At 44.7% G+C, this 22,165-nt stretch overlaps 1 protein-coding gene across 1 annotated transcript in view; it reads left to right on the forward strand.

Moving 5' to 3' along the window:
* Positions 1–22,165, forward strand: part of b3gat2 (beta-1,3-glucuronyltransferase 2 (glucuronosyltransferase S)) — a 91,218-nt gene that overhangs the window by 35,238 nt on the left and 33,815 nt on the right. Inside the window, exon 2 of the mRNA XM_072436996.1 lies at positions 6,843–6,987. Coding sequence (XP_072293097.1) covers positions 6,843–6,987 — 145 coding nt within the window. The remainder of the gene's footprint in view (positions 1–6,842; positions 6,988–22,165) is intronic.

The following is a 22,165-nucleotide window of genomic DNA, read 5'->3' on the forward strand; positions in this document are numbered from 1 at the left end:
AGCGTGTAGCTGCAGACAGGATAAAGCCTGTGTATTCTCGCCGTCACGCTGAGTAGAATAATGGACCATCTGTAGCATCGGCGCCCTCGGCTCGGCTCCAAACTGTGAACGCTGTGACATTGAGACAAAAGTGGCAGGACATGCTCTGACTCTCAAAGACACTTTTATCTCTTCTGTCCATGTTCTGTCCAAATACTGGAGCATTTCACCGGCTTTTACGGAAACAGTGGAATAAATCACTTTAGCAGGTCAAGAATAATGACTCTGTATTGTCTCTGTATTCCCTCCTTCCAGCTTCCTGTCACCTGTCGGCCAATCACAGCCCGCGACCGCTGCCTCTTAGCCAATCACCAACCATATTTTATGCAATTAATTCATTGGAGGACTGGAGTCTGTGTCAGTGACTTTGGGCCTTAGGCGGGGCACACCCTGGACAGGGACTCGCCGTAGTACATAACAATACATAAATACATTAACACAGTAACTCATTAACACTACAGTAACACATTAACACAGTAACACCACAGTAACACAGTAACTCATTAACACTACAGTAACACATTAACACAGTAACACCACAGTAACACAGTAACTCATTAACACTACAGTAACACAGTAACTCATTAACACTACAGTAACACAGTAACACATTAACACCACAGTAACACAGTACCACAGTAACACCACAGTAACACAGTAACACATTAACACTACAGTAACACATTAACACTACAGTAACACACTAACACAGTAACACCACAGTAACACAGTAACACATTAACACTACAGTAACACAGTAACACCACAGTAACACAGTAACACATTAACACTACAGTAACACAGTAACACCACAGTAACGCAGTAACACATTAACACTACAGTAACACAGTAACACAGCAGTAACAAAGTAACAGTAATACATCAACTCATTAACACAGTAACTCATTAACACATTAACACCACAGTAACACAGTAACACATTTACACTACAGTAACACAGTAACACATTTACACTACAGTAACACAGTAACACATTTACACTACAGTAACACAGTAACACAGTAACACATTAACACCACAGTAAGACAGTAACACATTAACACTACAGTAACACAGTAACACAGTAACACATTAACACCACAGTAACACAGTAACACATTAACACTACAGTAACACAGTAACACCACAGTAACACATTAACACTACAGTAACACAGTAACACAGTAACACCACAGTAACGCAGTAACACATTAACACTACAGTAACACAGTAACACAGCAGTAACAAAGTAACACAGTAATACATCAACTCATTAACACAGTAACTCATTAACACAGTAACACAGTAACACAGTAACACAGTAACACATTAACACATTAACACCACAGTAACACAGTAACACATTAACACTACAGTAACACAGTAACACATTAACACCACAGTAACACAGTAACACATTAACACTACAGTAACACAGTAACACATTAACACCACAGTAACACAGTAACACATTAACACTACAGTAACACAGTAACACATTAACACCACAGTAACACAGTAACACATTAACACTACAGTAACACAGTAAAACAGTAACACATTAACACCACAGTAACACATTAACACTACAGTAACACAGTAACACAGTAACACATTAACACCACAGTAACACAGTAACACATTAACACTACAGTAACACAGTAACACATTAACACTACAGTAACACAGTAACACATTAACACCACAGTAACACAGTAACACATTAACACTACAGTAACACAGTAACACAGTAACACATTAGCTGGTCCTGGATCGATCCAGGTTTAGTCTGGACGTAGACTTGGCTCGCTCCTGTGAGCTTCAGGTTTAGTTCCAGTTTAGACTTTGATGTTTGTGATGTTGAGTTTGAACACAACTTAAGTGATGATTCTGACAGATCTAGAGTCAGATCTGTGTTTCTTTGGACAAAGTCATTTGGCAACACATTTTAAAGCTCCGCGGCTCAAAAACTGCTTATTTGCAGATGATAATGAGCCCTCTCCGACTTGGACTGAGTAGACGTTGTAGATGTTGCTCAGCGTCGTGGCTCCTCTCCCGACACTCACGCTTAATGTGCAATCAGGAAATGAGCCCGTTTCTGCCTTGGCGGGCTCGTTTCCTGAAAAGCTGAGTTGTTCGGCACGGGTCTTTTCAGCTGACGAGGCTTAGCGCCGCAGTTCTGTCAGATTTTACGCTCTCGTCCGAAACGATTTGAATAATTGCGCTCTTCCCCCCAGGAACAGAGAGAAGCGAGCAGCACCGAACACTTAAAAGTGTGTCTGCGAAAACGCTGAGGGCGAAAGAGGGTTTGTAAAAGAGAGGAAAGGATATTTCACTTAAACGCAGAGACTTAATGATTACGAGAATGTGGGTTTTAGGCGCGTGGAGAAGAAGCAGCTGCTTAAAGAGCCCATGACAGGGTTTTATGATGTTCTAATGTTGATTTGGTGTATTTGTACCTGTTGTACAAAAAAATTATAGGTTTACACCAATCGAGCAGGTATTTGTGGAGAAAATGTTGAAAAGTCGGTAGAAAATGACAAGAAGTGACATCACACCAGAAACATTCCAGTCAAAGTGTATGCACTATTTATATAAAGAAATAACTTTTTTAACATCCTAAACAATAATTTAACAAAATAAAGTCGCTCTGATATATTATTCTTTGTCAAATAAAAAAATATAGTGACATTAGATGAGTTTTTGCCCAGTTCTTGCTGCGATGTCATCAATTCCAAACAGGAAGTGAAATTATAAAATTATAAGACGAGGAGGTGGTGGACTTGGTCCTATTTTTAAACACTTAAAGGAATAATAGAGGATTGTGTTGAGAACTCAAGCGACCGTTACACGCGTACACTCGCCCCCCACCCCCAGGACCCTCCTCCTGCAGGACCCTCCCCCTCCTGCAGGACCCTCCCCCTCCTGCAGGACCCTCCCCCTCCTGCAGGACCCTCCTCCTCCTCCTGCAGGACCCTCCCCCTCCTGCAGGACCCTCCTCCTCCTCCTGCAGGACCCTCCTCCTCCTGCAGGACCCTCCTCCTCCTGCAGGACCCTCCCCCTCCTGCAGGACCCTCCCCCTCCTGCAGGACCCTCCTTCCTCCTGCAGGACCCTCCTCCTCCTGCAGGACCCTCCTTCCTCCTGCAGGACCCTCCCCCTCCTGCAGGACCCTCCTCCTCCTCCTGCAGGACCCTCCTCCTCCTGCAGGACCCTCCTCCTCCTGCAGGACCCTCCTTCCTCCTGCAGGACCCTCCCCCTCCTGCAGGACCCTCCCCCTCCTGCAGGACCCTCCTCCTCCTCCTGCAGGACCCTCCCCCTCCTGCAGGACCCTCCCCCTCCTGCAGGACCCTCCCCCTCCTGCAGGACCCTCCTCCTCCTGCAGGACCCTCCCCCTCCTGCAGGACCCTCCTCCTCCTGCAGGACCCTCCTTCCTCCTGCAGGACCCTCCCCCTCCTGCAGGACCCTCCCCCTCCTGCATGACGCTCCTTCTCCTGCTGTAACGAGAGGCTGACTGTGTAATTACGAGTATGGAAGCCCTGTGGGGACAAAATGCAGTTAATTACACAGAAGTATGAGCTCGAGCCACTTTAATTGAGCCAGAGCAGCCGGCGTGTAATGAGCGTGTAACGGCGCCCCCTACTTCCTGCTCATGAAAAATACATCACTGCAGGACTTCCTCTGCCCCAAGTATGTTTAAAGTCAGGAAATGCAAAATGTTCAGCTTCATTTTTGTTGTTGTTGTTGTTGTTGTTGTTGTTATTTATTCACATAACTTCCTCATAAAGCGCCGTCGACCCGGTATTGTGTGTGAGATTGTGAGCAACGTTTAGTTTGAGGAATAATCCACTTCTGAGCTTCATCTCCACTAAAACTTACATAATTTATTATTAGTCCATAAATGTGTTTGTGTCTGAGGGATTTGACCAGTGAGTGCTACAAAAACTCACTGTTGTTGTTTACCCCAGATCCTGGCCCAGATCCTGAGCCAGATCCTGTGTCTCTGGAGATGTTGTTTTTATCCACACTCAGAACATTGTAGTTATTTCCTCTCAGACCGTGTGGTCATTATGAACACTCTTCCTTTCCTCCTCTCTCTCTCTCTCTCTCTCTCTCTCTCTCTCTCTCGCTCTCTCTCTCTCTCGCTCTCTCTCTCTCTCTCTCTCGCTCTCTCTCTCTCAATCTTCCCCCCATTATTTACTCTCTCGCTCTTTCTCTCTCTACTTTCTCCACTTTATCTCTCTCCTTTCTCTGGAACTTTCTCCCTCCCTCTCTCGTTCTCTCCTCGCTCTTAGGTTCATGTGTAATTACCTCCTGACTCACTGCTCTCGAACACACTCCCTCTCTCTCTCTCTCTTCCTCCCTTCCCCTCTCTCCCTCTCTCTTCATCTCTTTCCCTCCCTCTCTCTTCCTCTCTTTCCCTCCCTCTCCCTCTCTTCCTCGCTTTCCCCTCCCTCCCGTTCCCTCTCTCCCTCCCCCTCTCCCTCCCTCTCCCTCTCTCTTCCTCTCTTCTTCTCTTCCCCTCTCTCTTCCCCCCTCTCTCCATCTCTCTGTGTGTTTTTCTGCCTGGAGGCCCTTGTGCACTGGCCGCGGGCCCTTCACCGCTGCATAATGCGGACGAGCGAGACAGAAGAGTCGGAGCTCGGTGAAAAGAGGAGGAGTTTGTGATCGATCGGACGTAATATTCAATCAGACTTTATTTACAACACGCGAACACTCTTCCTCTCCTCCTCTTTCTCCTCTCTCTCTCACTCTCTCTCTCTCACTCTCTCTCTCTCACTCTCTCTCTCTCTCTCCTCTGTCATTATTCCCTCTCTCCCCCCTCTCTCTCTCTCTCCTCTGTCATTACTCTCTCTCTCCCTCTCCTCTCTCTCTCCTCTGTCATTACTCTCTCTCTCCCCCCTCTCTCTCTCTCTCTCTCCTCTGTCATTACTCCCTCTCTCCCCCCCCTCTCTCTCTCTCTCTCTCCTCTGTCATTACTCTCTCTCTCCCTCTCCTCTCTTGTCCTCTGTCATTACTCCCTCTCTCCCCCCTCTCTCTCTCTCCTCTCTCTCTCCTCCTCAATCATCACTCTCTCTCTCCTCTGTCATTACTCTCTCTCTCCCCCCTCTCTCTCTCTCTCTCTCTCCTCTGTCATTACTCCCCCTCTCCCCCCCTCTCTCTCTCTCTCTCTCTCCTCTGTCATTACTCTCTCTCTCCCTCTCCTCTCTCGTCCTCTGTCATTACTCCCTCTCTCCCCCCCTCTCTCTCTCTCCTCTCTCTCTCCTCCTCAATCATCACTCTCTCTCTCTCTCTCTGTGTGAGCGTGTGCTGGTAATGGTCTGTCCTACACTGATAATGTCCCGTCATTTCGCCGTAATAAGACCCGCGCTGTAGATGGATGTTCCCCGACGGGACGAGCGTTAAATCACGGCCGCGGGGCGAGCGACGGCAGCGACATTCAGGCAACACAAATATTTCACCTCCTCCGCCTCTCATTTCCTTTATTGTCTCGCGTCATCCGTCCTGACTTTACGACGTCCACATCTGAGCAGAGGGGCGGGGTTTTAAGGGCGGGCCGATGGGACGGGAACCCTGCGTGTCCCGTTTGAACTCCCGTTCAATTAAACGGGCGAATCGGCGAAATTATATTGTGGAGGTGTCGTGGAACTGGGCGTCCACGTGATAAATCAACAGGTGAATTTGAGTCGATCGGCCCCAGATTCAATGGGTTTTTTGAGGTCATTCTGAGGTGTCGTTTACGTGACACGTCATCACCAAATGTCATATCGAGTTGGAACAGTTGAACCTTTTGATTTTTCATCAAAAGTCCAGCTCCGTCCTGGGCTGTGCTCTGGACTCGGTGCAGGAGGTGGGGGACAGAAGGGTCCTGGCTAAATTCACATCTATGCTGGACCATGAGTGTCGCCCCCTGCAGGACACTCTGTCCCCTGCAGGACACTCTGTCCGCTCTGGAGAGCAGCTTCAGTGAGAGACTGATCCACCCTCGCTGTGTGAAGGAGAGGTTTCACAGGTCTTTCCTTCTGCTGCTGTCAGACTTTATAACAAACACTGCTAGCCCATGTGCAATACTGAATCAACCATGTGCAATAACTGTAAATAAGAGTGTTCTATTTTGTTTTTATTCGGTTTACTTACCTGCTAATAGTATTACCTAGTCTTGTGCTAGCTATTTTTACTTTATTTTATTTTTATTCTATTATCATTATTTTATTATCTTATTTTTTATCTTTTTATTTTTATTTATCTATTTCATTTTATTTCCCCCCTCCATTCCCTATTAAGATAGGGAAGGAGATTTTGTTCATAAGAGTTCTATTAAGAGTGTGTTTTTGAAACTTCCTATAATCTGTCCTTTCCCCTGCGTTTGAGCGTCCTTCAGTGCCGCTGTCAGGAGCAGTGAGCGCCTCCGGGACCTTGGGGGGGTTTTACTCATCGTGCATGTTTTGGGTCGACGGGGGGGAAACCAGAGCACCGAGGAAACCCACCCAGACCCGGGGAAAAACACACAAACTCCACACGGAAAAGGCCGGGAGTCGAACCCACAACCTTCTTGCTGTGAGTCGCGAGAGCTTGCCACTGATACCTAGCTTTTGGTTGTTTTGCAGTTCGCTCTGTTGCCATTAGATGGAGTACTAATACCAAATGTTGACGAGGGAACGCTTGGTTTTGAACATACATTATTTTAAACTCTAAAACATGAGACGCAAAATAAAGAGCTTGTTTTTTAAGGCCAATAAACCTTATTTTCAAACAAACAAACAACCGTGTAAAAGCGTCTGTGTTTCCTCTGCGTTTGTTCCAGATGCGCAGCACTAAAGGCGTGTCCGTGTGGCCCGTGGGCTTCGTCGGGGGCCGGGCCTACGAGCGCCCCCTGGTGTCGGCGGGTAAAGTGGTGGGCTGGTACACCGGCTGGAGACCCGACCGGCCTTTCGCTACTGACATGGCAGGTGAGACTCACGTGGCGTTCACAGTTTCCCACGGCAACGTCGGGTGAAAGGGCAGAACAAAGTCAACATTTCGATTAATGATGAACGACCCGGTCACAACGAGCAAAATACAAACTAACATTCTGGATACAAACGAATGTGAATGCGTCTGGATGAAGTGTGGAGACGATGCTGGAACTCAAGTAGCGAGCGGTGTTTGAGCGCAGAGCGACATCAAGCAAAGACAACGTGAATCACTGCACAACGGTGAACCTACCATGGGCCAAACATGACCGGTTATTCGTACCAGCGTGTTATTTTACTCCCCAGAAGGTCGTAGGTTTGATTCCAGCCCCGACCAGATGTCTGGGCACTTCTCCAGCAGTCAGCCCCAGGGCAGCTCCGGCTTTAGCAGTAATCTACATGTAGACCTGGATTAATGACTAAAGTCTGGCGCGTGTAAAGCGGATTACAAATGTAAATGTTACTTCGGGCTGCGCAATCAATCGAGTTTTAATTGCGATGCCGTCATTTCTAATCGTCGGTGTCTTTTTAACGAGGTCTAGGGTCAGATGAGAGCACATCCCAAAGGTTTATGAGCAGGAAATGAACCTGTGAAGCTAATAACTGTTTTTTTAATGAGACAAAGTAAAATAAAGTCATGATTGATCAATATGAAGGGAATATTGCTGTTAGATAACATAACATTACATTAAATTACTATTATATTCTATGAATGAAAGTACAAGTGCCATGTTTTTTCTGCTTTATTGGCTTCGGAACTCGTTGACGAAGCTCTTCTCGTTGAGCCGCGTACAGACTCGTGTTTAGCGTTGGGCCGAGAAGAGTTCAGAGCAGTTCAGTTTATTTTCACGTTTGAATGTTGCGTCAGTGCGTTGGGACTTTGGGCGCTTTGTTGCCGGTTTGTCGGTGGTTTGTTGGCGGTTTGTCCACTTTTTATTTGCAGTTCCTTGGCGGTTTGTCGGCGGTTTGTCGGCGGTTTGTCGGCGGTTTGTCGGTGGTTTTTCAGCAGTTTATCCACTTTTTATTGGCAGTTTGTTGGCGGTTTGTCTGCGGTTTTGTCTGTGGTTTTGTCTGCGTTTCCCGCCTCTCCTCTCTCGTGTGGACGCACTTTTCATGTTCGTCTGGAGTCATTGTTTGATGTTCCGGTCTCCGCGGAGCGAGCAGCTGCGACGCCCGCTTTTCACGACTGCAGGGAAACAAAGAGCGTTAGTCAAATATATAGTTTTAGAAGCAGAAGTTATTAAAGTAAAGTCATTATATGGAGCTCACTTTGAGCTGGAGATGACTTTGGTTTGGTCTTGACGAGAATAATTCAGATTTATGAAATCGTTTTCTCATGAAGCTTAAGTTTCAAGCTTCATTTGACATAAAAAAAATAAGAAAAGAGGCTATGGATCTGTTTTACCTTTTAAAATGCCTTGACTAGACTTTGGTGTGAGTAATTACTGTTAAGAATGAAGATATAAAAGTGCTAAATAACAGTCATGTCCTCATTTCGTCTGCCTCAAATGAAGCAAAGGATCATGGTCAAAATGGAGCAGAAATGTTGTGTTTATTCGTCATTGACCCATTGACCAAGACGAGGAGCTCAATATCGCGAATCATTCAAAAACTTTGAATTTCTCCACCACAAATTCAGTGTGGGCAGGTTAAGATGAGCGGTTTCATTTATAAAGCGTGTGTACGTACAAGAGCGAGTCCAAACGTGACGTACGATCTGTTCCTAATGTTATTGACGTGAGAGGCGGAGTCAGCGCGAGGAAGGGTGTGTTAAGTGCAGCTCGTTTAGATCTATTTACTCTGCAAGACTTAAACAAATAAAGGTCTATGACGAGATGTCTGTGAGGGGAAATACGAGGGTGTTTTTGATTCATGTTAAAGCGCCCCCTACAGGTCAGACCACTTATTGAACTAAAACGCAGTTAAGATATAAAAATATTTAGAATTTTGATAAAAAAAAATTATTTCACTTCCTGTTTGTAATTGATGACATCACACTGGGAAATTACCCAGCAAACACTGGCCCAAAACTCATCTAATGTCACCATTTTTTAATTTGACAAGTATAAATATATGAGAGCGACTTTATTTTGTTGAATTAATGTTTAAAGAGTCCAAAAAGTATTTTCTTTGTGTAAATTCTGCATAAACTTTGACTGGAATGAGTGTCCCTGGTGTGACGTCACTTCCTGTCATTTTCAACTGATTTTTTTACGTTTTCTTCACAAATACCTGCTCGATTGGTGTAAAACTATCATTTATACGTACAACAGCTACAAATACACCACATAAAGTCCAAATGAGGAAATCGTAAAGACCTGTCATCGGCACTTTCATCGAACCCACGAGCCTCGGCCTCATTTTATCGCCGCTCGTGTTCAGTCCTGACGCTCAAACTCTTTTTATAAGTGAAGGATTTTATGAATCTGAAAAAGTTTCTACGTACGTGAAATTTTGTTCTGTCCACACGTTCCACGATCTGTTTTATAAATGAGTCATAATGTCATACGGGAGGTGATAATGTCATAAGGGAGGTGATAGTGTCATACGGGAGGTGATAATGTCATAAGGGAGGTGATAGTGTCATACGGGAGGTGATAATGTCATAAGGGAGGTGATAGTGTCATAAGGGAGGTGATAGTGTCATACGGGAGGTGATAATGTCATAAGGGAGGTGATAGTGTCATAAGGGAGGTGATAGTGTCATACGGGAGGTGATAATGTCATAAGGGAGGTGATAGTGTCATACGGGAGGTGATAATGTCATTCGGGAGGTGATAATGTCATTCGGGAGGTGATAATGTCATTCGGGAGGTGATAATGTCATACGGGAGGTGATAATGTCATACGGGAGGTGATAATGTCATAAGGGAGGTGATAATGTCATTCGGGAGGTGATAATGTCATAAGGGAGGTGATAATGTAATTCGGGAGGTGATAATGTCATTCGGGAGGTGATAATGTCATACGGGAGGTGATAATGTCATACGGGAGGTGATAGTGTCATACGGGAGGTGATAGTGTCATACGGAAGGTGATAATGTCATACGGGAGGTGATAATGTCATTCGGGTGGTGATAGTGTCATACGGGAGGTGATAATGTCATTCGGGAGGTGATAATGTCATACGGGAGGTGATAATGTCATTCGGGAGGTGATAATGTCATTCGGGAGGTGATAATGTCATACGGGAGGTGATAATGTCATAAGGGAGGTGATAGTGTCATACGGGAGGTGATAGTGTCATACGGGAGGTGATAGTGTCATACGGGAGGTGATAGTGTCATACGGGAGGTGATAATGTCATAAGGGAGGTGATAATGTCATAAGGGAGGTGATAATGTCATAAGGGAGGTGATAGTGTCATACGGGAGGTGATAATGTCATACGGGAGGTGATAATGTCATACGGGAGGTGATAATGTCATAAGGGAGGTGATAATGTCATTCGGGAGGTGATAATGTCATTCGGGAGGTGATAATGTCATACGGGAGGTGATAATGTCATAAGGGAGGTGATAGTGTCATACGGGAGGTGATAGTGTCATACGGGAGGTGATAGTGTCATACGGGAGGTGATAATGTCATTCGGGAGGTGATAATGTCATAAGGGAGGTGATAATATCATTCGGGAGGTGATAATGTCATAAGGGAGGTGATAATGTCATAAGGGAGGTGATAGTGTCATACGGGAGGTGATAATGTCATACGGGAGGTGATATTGTCATAAGGGAGGTGATAGTGTCATACGGGAGGTGATAGTGTCATACGGAAGGTGATAATGTCATACGGGAGGTGATAATGTCATAAGGGAGGTGATAGTGTCATACGGGAGGTGATAATGTCATAAGGGAGGTGATAATGTCATACGGGAGGTGATAATGTCATAAGGGAGGTGATAATGTCATTCGGGAGGTGAAAATGTCATTCCGGAGGTGATAGTGTCATACGGGAGGTGATAATGTCATACGGGAGGTGATAATGTCATAAGGGAGGTGATAGTGTCATACGGGAGGTGATAATGTCATAAGGGAGGTGATAATGTCATACGGGAGGTGATAATGTCATAAGGGAGGTGATAATGTCATTCGGGAGGTGAAAATGTCATTCCGGAGGTGATAGTGTCATACGGGAGGTGATAATGTCATACGGGAGGTGATAATGTCATAAGGGAGGTGATAATGTCATTCGGGAGGTGATAATGTCATTCGGGAGGTGATAATGTCATCCGGGAGGTGATAATGTCATACGGGAGGTGATAATGTCATAAGGGAGGTGATAGTGTCATACGGGAGGTGATAGTGTCATACGGGAGGTGATAGTGTCATAAGGGAGGTGATAGTGTCATACGGGAGGTGATAATGTCATAAGGGAGGTGATAGTGTCATAAGGGAGGTGATAGTGTCATACGGGAGGTGATAATGTCATAAGGGAGGTGATAGTGTCATGAGGGAGGTGATAGTGTCATACGGGAGGTGATAATGTCATAAGGGAGGTGATAGTGTCATACGGGAGGTGATAATGTCATAAGGGAGGTGATAGTGTCATAAGGGAGGTGATAGTGTCATTCGGGAGGTGATAATGTCATTCGGGAGGTGATAATGTCATTCGGGAGGTGATAATGTCATACGGGAGGTGATAATGTCATAAGGGAGGTGATAATGTCATAAGGGAGGTGATAATGTCATAAGGGAGGTGATAATGTAATTCGGGAGGTGATAATGTAATTCGGGAGGTGATAATGTCATTCGGGAGGTGATAATGTCATACGGGAGGTGATAATGTCATACGGGAGGTGATAGTGTCATACGGGAGGTGATAGTGTCATACGGAAGGTGATAATGTCATACGGGAGGTGATAATGTCATTCGGGTGGTGATAGTGTCATACGGGAGGTGATAATGTCATTCGGGAGGTGATAATGTCATACGGGAGGTGATAATGTCATTCGGGAGGTGATAATGTCATTCGGGAGGTGATAATGTCATACGGGAGGTGATAATGTCATAAGGGAGGTGATAGTGTCATACGGGAGGTGATAGTGTCATACGGGAGGTGATAGTGTCATACGGGAGGTTATAATGTCATTCGGGAGGTGATAATGTCATAAGGGAGGTGATAATGTCATAAGGGAGGTGATAGTGTCATACGGGAGGTGATAATGTCATACGGGAGGTGATAATGTCATACGGGAGGTGATAATGTCATTCGGGAGGTGATAATGTCATTCGGGAGGTTATAATGTCATTCGGGAGGTGATAATGTCATACGGGAGATGATAATGTCATAAGGGAGGTGATAGTGTCATACGGGAGGTGATAATGTCATACGGGAGGTGATAATGTCATAAGGGAGGTGATAGTGTCATACGGGAGGTGATAGTGTCATACGGGAGGTGATAGTGTCATACGGGAGGTGATAATGTCATTCGGGAGGTGATAATGTCATAAGGGAGGTGATAATATCATTCGGGAGGTGATAATGTCATAAGGGAGGTGATAATGTCATAAGGGAGGTGATAGTGTCATACGGGAGGTGATAATGTCATACGGGAGGTGATATTGTCATAAGGGAGGTGATAGTGTCATACGGGAGGTGATAGTGTCATACGGAAGGTGATAATGTCATAAGGGAGGTGATAGTGTCATACGGGAGGTGATAATGTCATAAGGGAGGTGATAATGTCATACGGGAGGTGATAATGTCATAAGGGAGGTGATAATGTCATTCGGGAGGTGAAAATGTCATTCCGGAGGTGATAGTGTCATACGGGAGGTGATAATGTCATACGGGAGGTGATAATGTCATAAGGGAGGTGATAATGTCATTCGGGAGGTGATAATGTCATTCGGGAGGTGATAATGTCATCCGGGAGGTGATAATGTCATACGGGAGGTGATAATGTCATAAGGGAGGTGATAGTGTCATACGGGAGGTGATAGTGTCATACGGGAGGTGATAGTGTCATACGGGAGGTGATAATGTCATTCGGGAGGTGATAATGTCATAAGGGAGGTGATAATGTCATTCGGGAGGTGATAATGTCATAAGGGAGGTGATAATGTCATAAGGGAGGTGATAGTGTCATACGGGAGGTGATAATGTCATACGGGAGGTGATATTGTCATAAGGGAGGTGATAGTGTCATACGGGAGGTGATAGTGTCATACGGAAGGTGATAATGTCATACGGGAGGTGATAATGTCATAAGGGAGGTGATAGTGTCATACGGGAGGTGATAATGTCATTCGGGAGGTGATAATGTCATACGGGAGGTGATAATGTCATAAGGGAGGTGATAATGTCATTCGGGAGGTGATAATGTCATTCGGGAGGTGATAGTGTCATACGGGAGGTGATAATGTCATACGGGAGGTGATAATGTCATAAGGGAGGTGATAATGTCATAAGGGAGGTGATAATGTCAGTCGGGAGGTGATAATGTCATTCGGGAGGTGATAATGTCATACGGGAGGTGATAATGTCATAAGGGAGGTGATAGTGTCATACGGGAGGTGATAGTGTCATTCGGGAGGTGATAATGTCATAAGGGAGGTGATAGTGTCATACGGGAGGTGATAATGTCATAAGGGAGGTGATAATGTCATACGGGAGGTGATAATGTCATAAGGGAGGTGATAATGTCATTCGGGAGGTGAAAATGTCATTCCGGAGGTGATAGTGTCATACGGGAGGTGATAATGTCATACGGGAGGTGATAATGTCATAAGGGAGGTGATAGTGTCATACGGGAGGTGATAATGTCATAAGGGAGGTGATAATGTCATACGGGAGGTGATAATGTCATAAGGGAGGTGATAATGTCATTCGGGAGGTGAAAATGTCATTCCGGAGGTGATAGTGTCATACGGGAGGTGATAATGTCATACGGGAGGTGATAATGTCATAAGGGAGGTGATAATGTCATTCGGGAGGTGATAATGTCATTCGGGAGGTGATAATGTCATCCGGGAGGTGATAATGTCATACGGGAGGTGATAATGTCATAAGGGAGGTGATAGTGTCATACGGGAGGTGATAGTGTCATACGGGAGGTGATAGTGTCATAAGGGAGGTGATAGTGTCATACGGGAGGTGATAATGTCATAAGGGAGGTGATAGTGTCATAAGGGAGGTGATAGTGTCATACGGGAGGTGATAATGTCATAAGGGAGGTGATAGTGTCATAAGGGAGGTGATAGTGTCATACGGGAGGTGATAATGTCATAAGGGAGGTGATAGTGTCATACGGGAGGTGATAATGTCATAAGGGAGGTGATAGTGTCATAAGGGAGGTGATAGTGTCATTCGGGAGGTGATAATGTCATTCGGGAGGTGATAATGTCATTCGGGAGGTGATAATGTCATACGGGAGGTGATAATGTCATAAGGGAGGTGATAATGTCATAAGGGAGGTGATAATGTCATTCGGGAGGTGATAATGTCATAAGGGAGGTGATAATGTAATTCGGGAGGTGATAATGTCATTCGGGAGGTGATAATGTCATACGGGAGGTGATAATGTCATACGGGAGGTGATAGTGTCATACGGGAGGTGATAGTGTCATACGGAAGGTGATAATGTCATACGGGAGGTGATAATGTCATTCGGGTGGTGATAGTGTCATACGGGAGGTGATAATGTCATTCGGGAGGTGATAATGTCATACGGGAGGTGATAATGTCATTCGGGAGGTGATAATGTCATTCGGGAGGTGATAATGTCATACGGGAGGTGATAATGTCATAAGGGAGGTGATAGTGTCATACGGGAGGTGATAGTGTCATACGGGAGGTGATAGTGTCATACGGGAGGTGATAATGTCATTCGGGAGGTGATAATGTCATAAGGGAGGTGATAATGTCATAAGGGAGGTGATAGTGTCATACGGGAGGTGATAATGTCATACGGGAGGTGATAATGTCATACGGGAGGTGATAATGTCATTCGGGAGGTAATAATGTCATTCGGGAGGTGATAATGTCATTCGGGAGGTGATAATGTCATACGGGAGGTGATAATGTCATAAGGGAGGTGATAGTGTCATACGGGAGGTGATAGTGTCATACGGGAGGTGATAGTGTCATACGGGAGGTGATAATGTCATTCGGGAGGTGATAATGTCATAAGGGAGGTGATAATATCATTCGGGAGGTGATAATGTCATAAGGGAGGTGATAATGTCATAAGGGAGGTGATAGTGTCATACGGGAGGTGATATTGTCATAAGGGAGGTGATAGTGTCATACGGGAGGTGATAGTGTCATACGGAAGGTGATAATGTCATAAGGGAGGTGATAGTGTCATACGGGAGGTGATAATGTCATAAGGGAGGTGATAATGTCATCCGGGAGGTGATAATGTCATACGGGAGGTGATAATGTCATTCGGGAGGTGAAAATGTCATTCCGGAGGTGATAGTGTCATACGGGAGGTGATAATGTCATACGGGAGGTGAAAATGTCATAAGGGAGTTGATAATGTCATTCGGGAGGTGATAATGTCATTCGGGAGGTGATAATGTCATCCGGGAGGTGATAATGTCATACGGGAGGTGATAATGTCATAAGGGAGGTGATAGTGTCATACGGGAGGTGATAGTGTCATACGGGAGGTGATAGTGTCATACGGGAGGTGATAATGTCATTCGGGAGGTGATAATGTCATAAGGGAGGTGATAATGTCATTCGGGAGGTGATAATGTCATAAGGAAGGTGATAATGTCATAAGGGAGGTGATAGTGTCATACAGGAGGTGATAATGTCATACGGGAGGTGATATTGTCATAAGGGAGGTGATAGTGTCATACGGGAGGTGATAGTGTCATACGGAAGGTGATAATGTCATACGGGAGGTGATAATGTCATAAGGGAGGTGATAGTGTCATACGGGAGGTGATAATGTCATTCGGGAGGTGATAATGTCATACGGGAGGTGATAATGTCATAAGGGAGGTGATAATGTCATTCGGGAGGTGATAATGTCATTCGGGAGGTGATAGTGTCATACGGGAGGTGATAATGTCATACGGGAGGTGATAATGTCATAAGGGAGGTGATAATGTCATAAGGGAGGTGATAATGTCATTCGGGAGGTGATAATGTCATTCGGGAGGTGATAATGTCATACGGGAGGTGATAATGTCATAAGGGAGGTGATAGTGTCATACGGGAGGTGATAATGTCATTCGGGAGGTGATAATGTCATAAGGGAGGTGATAGTGTCATACGGGAGGTGAAAATGTCATAAGGGAGGTGATAGTGTCATACGGGAGGTGATAATGTCATAAGGGAGGTGATAATGTCATAAGGGAGGTGATAATGTCATTCGGGAGGTGATAATGTCATAAGGGAGGTGATAGTGTCATACGGGAGGTGATAATGTTATTCGGGAGGTGATAATGTCATACGGGAGGTGATAATGTCATAAGGGAGGTGATAGTGTCATACGGGAGGTGATAGTGTCATACGGGAGGTGATAATGTCATTCGGGAGGTGATAATGTCATACGGGAGGTGATAATGTCATAAGGGAGGTGATAGTGTCATTCGGGTGGTGAGAATGTCATAAGGGAGGTGATAGTGTCATACGGGAGGTGATAATGTCATACGGGAGGTGATATTGTCATAAGGGAGGTGATAGTGTCATACGGAAGGTGATAATGTCATAAGGGAGGTGATAGTGTCATACGGGAGGTGATAATGTCATAAGGGAGGTGATAATGTCATACGGGAGGTGATAATGTCATAAGGGAGGTGATAATGTCATTCGGGAGGTGAAAATGTCATTCCGGAGGTGATAGTGTCATACGGGAGGTGATAATGTCATACGGGAGGTGATAATGTCATAAGGGAGGTGATAATGTCATTCGGGAGGTGATAATGTCATTCGGGAGGTGATAGTGTCATACGGGAGGTGATAATGTCATACGGGAGGTGATAGTGTCATACGGGAGGTGATAATGTTATTCGGGAGGTGATAATGTCATACGGGAGGTGATAATGTCATAAGGGAGGTGATAGTGTCATACGGGAGGTGATAGTGTCATACGGGAGGTGATAATGTCATTCGGGAGGTGATAATGTCATACGGGAGGTGATAATGTCATAAGGGAGGTGATAGTGTCATTCGGGTGGTGAGAATGTCATAAGGGAGGTGATAGTGTCATACGGGAGGTGATAATGTCATACGGGAGGTGATATTGTCATAAGGGAGGTGATAGTGTCATACGGAAGGTGATAATGTCATAAGGGAGGTGATAGTGTCATACGGGAGGTGATAATGTCATAAGGGAGGTGATAATGTCATACGGGAGGTGATAATGTCATAAGGGAGGTGATAATGTCATTCGGGAGGTGAAAATGTCATTCCGGAGGTGATAGTGTCATACGGGAGGTGATAATGTCATACGGGAGGTGATAATGTCATAAGGGAGGTGATAATGTCATTCGGGAGGTGATAATGTCATTCGGGAGGTGATAATGTCATCCGGGAGGTGATAATGTCATACGGGAGGTGATAATGTCATAAGGGAGGTGATAGTGTCATACGGGAGGTGATAGTGTCATACGGGAGGTGATATTGTCTTAAGGGAGGTGATAGTGTCATACGGGAGGTGATAATGTCATAAGGGAGGTGATAATGTCATTCGGGAGGTGATAATGTCATAAGGGAGGTGATAATGTCATAAGGGAGGTGATAGTGTCATACGGGAGGTGATAATGTCATACGGGAGGTGATATTGTCATAAGGGAGGTGATAGTGTCATACGGGAGGTGATAGTGTCATACGGAAGGTGATAATGTCATACGGGAGGTGATAATGTCATAAGGGAGGTGATAGTGTCATACGGGAGGTGATAATGTCATTCGGGAGGTGATAATGTCATACGGGAGGTGATAATGTCATAAGGGAGGTGATAATGTCATTCGGGAGGTGATAATGTCATTCGGGAGGTGATAGTGTCATACGGGAGGTGATAATGTCATAAGGGAGGTGATAATGTCATAAGGGAGGTGATAATGTCATTCGGGAGGTGATAATGTCATACGGGAGGTGATAATGTCATAAGGGAGGTGATAGTGTCATACGGGAGGTGATAATGTCATTCGGGAGGTGATAATGTCATAAGGGAGGTGATAGTGTCATACGGGAGGTGATAATGTCATAAGGGAGGTGATAGTGTCATACGGGAGGTGATAATGTCATAAGGGAGGTGATAATGTCATAAGGGAGGTGATAATGTCATTCGGGAGGTGATAATGTCATAAGGGAGGTGATAGTGTCATACGGGAGGTGATAATGTCATTCGGGAGGTGATAATGTCATACGGGAGGTGATAATGTCATAAGGGAGGTGATAGTGTCATACGGGAGGTGATAGTGTCATACGGGAGGTGATAATGTCATTCGGGAGGTGATAATGTCATACGGGAGGTGATAATGTCATAAGGGAGGTGATAGTGTCATTCGGGTGGTGAGAATGTCATAAGGGAGGTGATAGTGTCATACGGGAGGTGATAATGTCATAAGGGAGGTGATAATGTCATACGGGAGGTGATAATGTCATAAGGGAGGTGATAGTGTCATACGGGAGGTGATAATGTCATATGGGAGGTGATAATGTCATAAGGGAGGTGATAGTGTCATACGGGAGGTGATAATGTCATACGGGAGGTGATAATGTCATAAGGGAGGCGATAGTGTCATACAGGAGGTGATAATGTCATTCGGGAGGTGATAGTGTCATAAGGGAGGTGATAGTGTCATACGGGAGGTGATAATGTCATACGGGAGGTGATATTGTCATACGGGAGGTGATAATGTCATAAGGGAGGTGATAATGTCATAAGGGAGGTGATAATGTCATACGGGAGGTGATAATGTGATTCGGGAGGTGATAATGTCATACGGGAGGTGATAATGTCATTCGGGAGGTGATAATGTCATACAGGAGGTGATAATGTCATACGGGAGGTGAAAATGTCATTAGGGAGGTGATGAAATTTCCCCATGTGGGACAATAAAGGATTATCTTATCTTATCTTATAATGTCATACGGGAGGTGAAAATGTCATTAGGGAGGTGATAATGTCATAAGGGAGGTGATAATGTCATTATCGATGATAATGTCATACGGGAGGTGATAATGTCATACGGGAGGTGATATAATGTCATACGGGAGGTGATAATGTCATTCGGGAGGTGATAATGTCATACGGGAGGTGAAAATGTCATTAGGGAGGTGATGAAATTTCCCCATGTGGGACAATAAAGGATTATCTTATCTTATCTTATAATGTCATACGGGAGGTGAAAATGTCATTAGGGAGGTGATAATGTCATACGGGAGGTGATAATGTCATACGGGAGGTGATAATGTCATTCGGGAGGTGATAATGTCATTCAGGAGGTGATAATGTCATACGGGAGGTGATAATGTCATAAGGGAGGTGATAATGTCATAAGGGAGGTGATAATGTCATTCGGGAGGTGATAATGTCATAAGGGAGGTGATAGTGTCATACGGGAGGTGATAATGTCATTCGGGAGGTGATAATGTCATACGGGAGGTGATAATGTCATAAGGGAGGTGATAGTGTCATACGGGAGGTGATAGTGTCATACGGGAGGTGATAATGTCATTCGGGAGGTGATAATGTCTTACGGGAGGTGATAATGTCATAAGGGAGGTGATAGTGTCATTCGGGTGGTGAGAATGTCATAAGGGAGGTGATAGTGTCATACGGGAGGTGATAATGTCATAAGGGAGGTGATAATGTCATACGGGAGGTGATAATGTCATAAGGGAGGTGATAGTGTCATACGGGAGGTGATAATGTCATATGGGAGGTGATAATGTCATAAGGGAGGTGATAGTGTCATACGGGAGGTGATAATGTCATACGGGAGGTGATAATGTCATAAGGGAGGCGATAGTGTCATACAGGAGGTGATAATGTCATTCGGGAGGTGATAGTGTCATAGGGGAGGTGATAGTGTCATACGGGAGGTGATAATGTCATACGGGAGGTGATATTGTCATACGGGAGGTGATAATGTCATAAGGGAGGTGATAATGTCATTCGGGAGGTGATAATGTCATACAGGAGGTGATAATGTCATACGGGAGGTGAAAATGTCATTAGGGAGGTGATGAAATTTCCCCATGTGGGACAATAAAGGATTATCTTATCTTATCTTATAATGTCATACGGGAGGTGAAAATGTCATTAGGGAGGTGATAATGTCATAAGGGAGGTGATAATGTCATTATCGATGATAATGTCATACGGGAGGTGATAATGTCATACGGGAGGTGATATAATGTCATACGGGAGGTGATAATGTCATTCGGGAGGTGATAATGTCATACGGGAGGTGAAAATGTCATTAGGGAGGTGATGAAATTTCCCCATGTGGGACAATAAAGGATTATCTTATCTTATCTTATAATGTCATACGGGAGGTGAAAATGTCATTAGGGAGGTGATAATGTCATACGGGAGGTGATAATGTCATACGGGAGGTGATAATGTCATTCAGGAGGTGATAATGTCATTCAGGAGGTGATAATGTCATACGGGAGGTGATAATGTCATAAGGGAGGCATATTGTCATACGGAGGTGATAATGTCATACAGGAGGTGATAATGTCATTCGGGTGGTGATAATGTCATAAAGGAGGTGATAATGTCATGGGGGAGGTGATAATGTCATGAGGGTGGTGATAATGTCATAAGGGAGCTGATAATGTCATACGGGAGGTGATAATGTCATAAGGGAGGTGATAATGTCATAAGGGAGGTGATAATGTCATAAGGGAGGTGATAGTGTCATTCGGGTGGTGATAATGTCATTCCGGAGGTGATAATGTCATACGGGAGGTGATAATGTCATAAGGGAGGTGATAATGTCATTCGGGAGGTGATAATGTCATACGGGAGGTTATAATGTCATAAGGGAGGTGATATTGTCATACGGAGGTGATAATGTCATACGGGAGGTGATAATGTCATTTGGGTGGTGATAATGTCATTCGGGAGGTGGTAATGTCATAAGGGAGGTGATAATGTCATTCGGGTGGTGATAATGTCATAAGGGAGGTGATAATGTCATACGGGAGGTGGTAATGTCATAAGGGAGGTGATAATGTCATATGGGAGGTGATCATGTCATACGGGAGGTGATAATGTCATAAGGGAGGTGATCATGTCATAAGGGAGGTGATAATGTCATACGGGAGGTGATAATGTCATTCGGGAGGTGATAATGTCATACGGGAGGTGATAATGTCATAAGGGAGGTGATAGTGTCATACGGGAGGTGATATTGTCATACGGAGGTGATAATGTCATACGGAAGGTGATAATGTCATACGGGAGGTGATAATGTCATTCGGGAGGTGATAATGTCATACGGGAGGTGATAATGTCACAAGGGAGGTGATAGTGTCATACGGGAGGTGATATTGTCATACGGAGGTGATATTGTCATACGGAGGTGATAGTGTCATTCGGGTGGTGATAATGTCATTCGGGAGGGGATAATGTCATAAGGGAGGTGATAGTGTCATACGGGAGGTGATATTGTCATACGGAGGTGATATTGTCATACGGAGGTGATAGTGTCATTCGGGTGGTGATAATGTCATTCGGGTGGTGATAATGTCTTAAGGGAGGTGATAATGTCATATGGGAGGTGATATTGTCATAAGGGAAGTGATAATCGTAGGAGCCTTTAATCTTCATGTCAACACCTCGTAGATCATGATTTGCACCTTTATTTAAAGATCTTTGTCCTCATGATATGATTCCTTTAGCACATTAATATCTCGTTGAGGTGTTCTGGTTTTAATAGTACTTTTAGAATGAGTTTGTGTCTGTGTTGTGTTTCATGACGACCCTGATGCGCTGCAGAGACACTTCCATGTTTGACACAATATCACAGATAAATCACAGATACAGGCTATGACGTGTTAAAATGTCTTTAAAGTCATAAAACATCCAGTGATTAATCATTTTAAGTGACTCGCTCAGACGTGATGAGCGATTGTGATTGTTTTGATGCAGAGTTAAAATGAACTAATTGATCTGGTGCTAATAACGCCACATTATGGTTCAGAGCTCGTTACTGCAGCATCAGACGTGATCAGAGTGGATTCTGTACCGAGCACAT

The sequence above is a fragment of the Eucyclogobius newberryi genome, unplaced genomic scaffold, assembly GCF_026437365.1.
Source record: "Eucyclogobius newberryi isolate DKJ021-1_F unplaced genomic scaffold, fEucNew1.0.hap1 SCAF_8, whole genome shotgun sequence".
In the NCBI taxonomy this organism is placed as follows: Eukaryota; Metazoa; Chordata; class Actinopteri; order Gobiiformes; family Gobiidae; genus Eucyclogobius; species Eucyclogobius newberryi.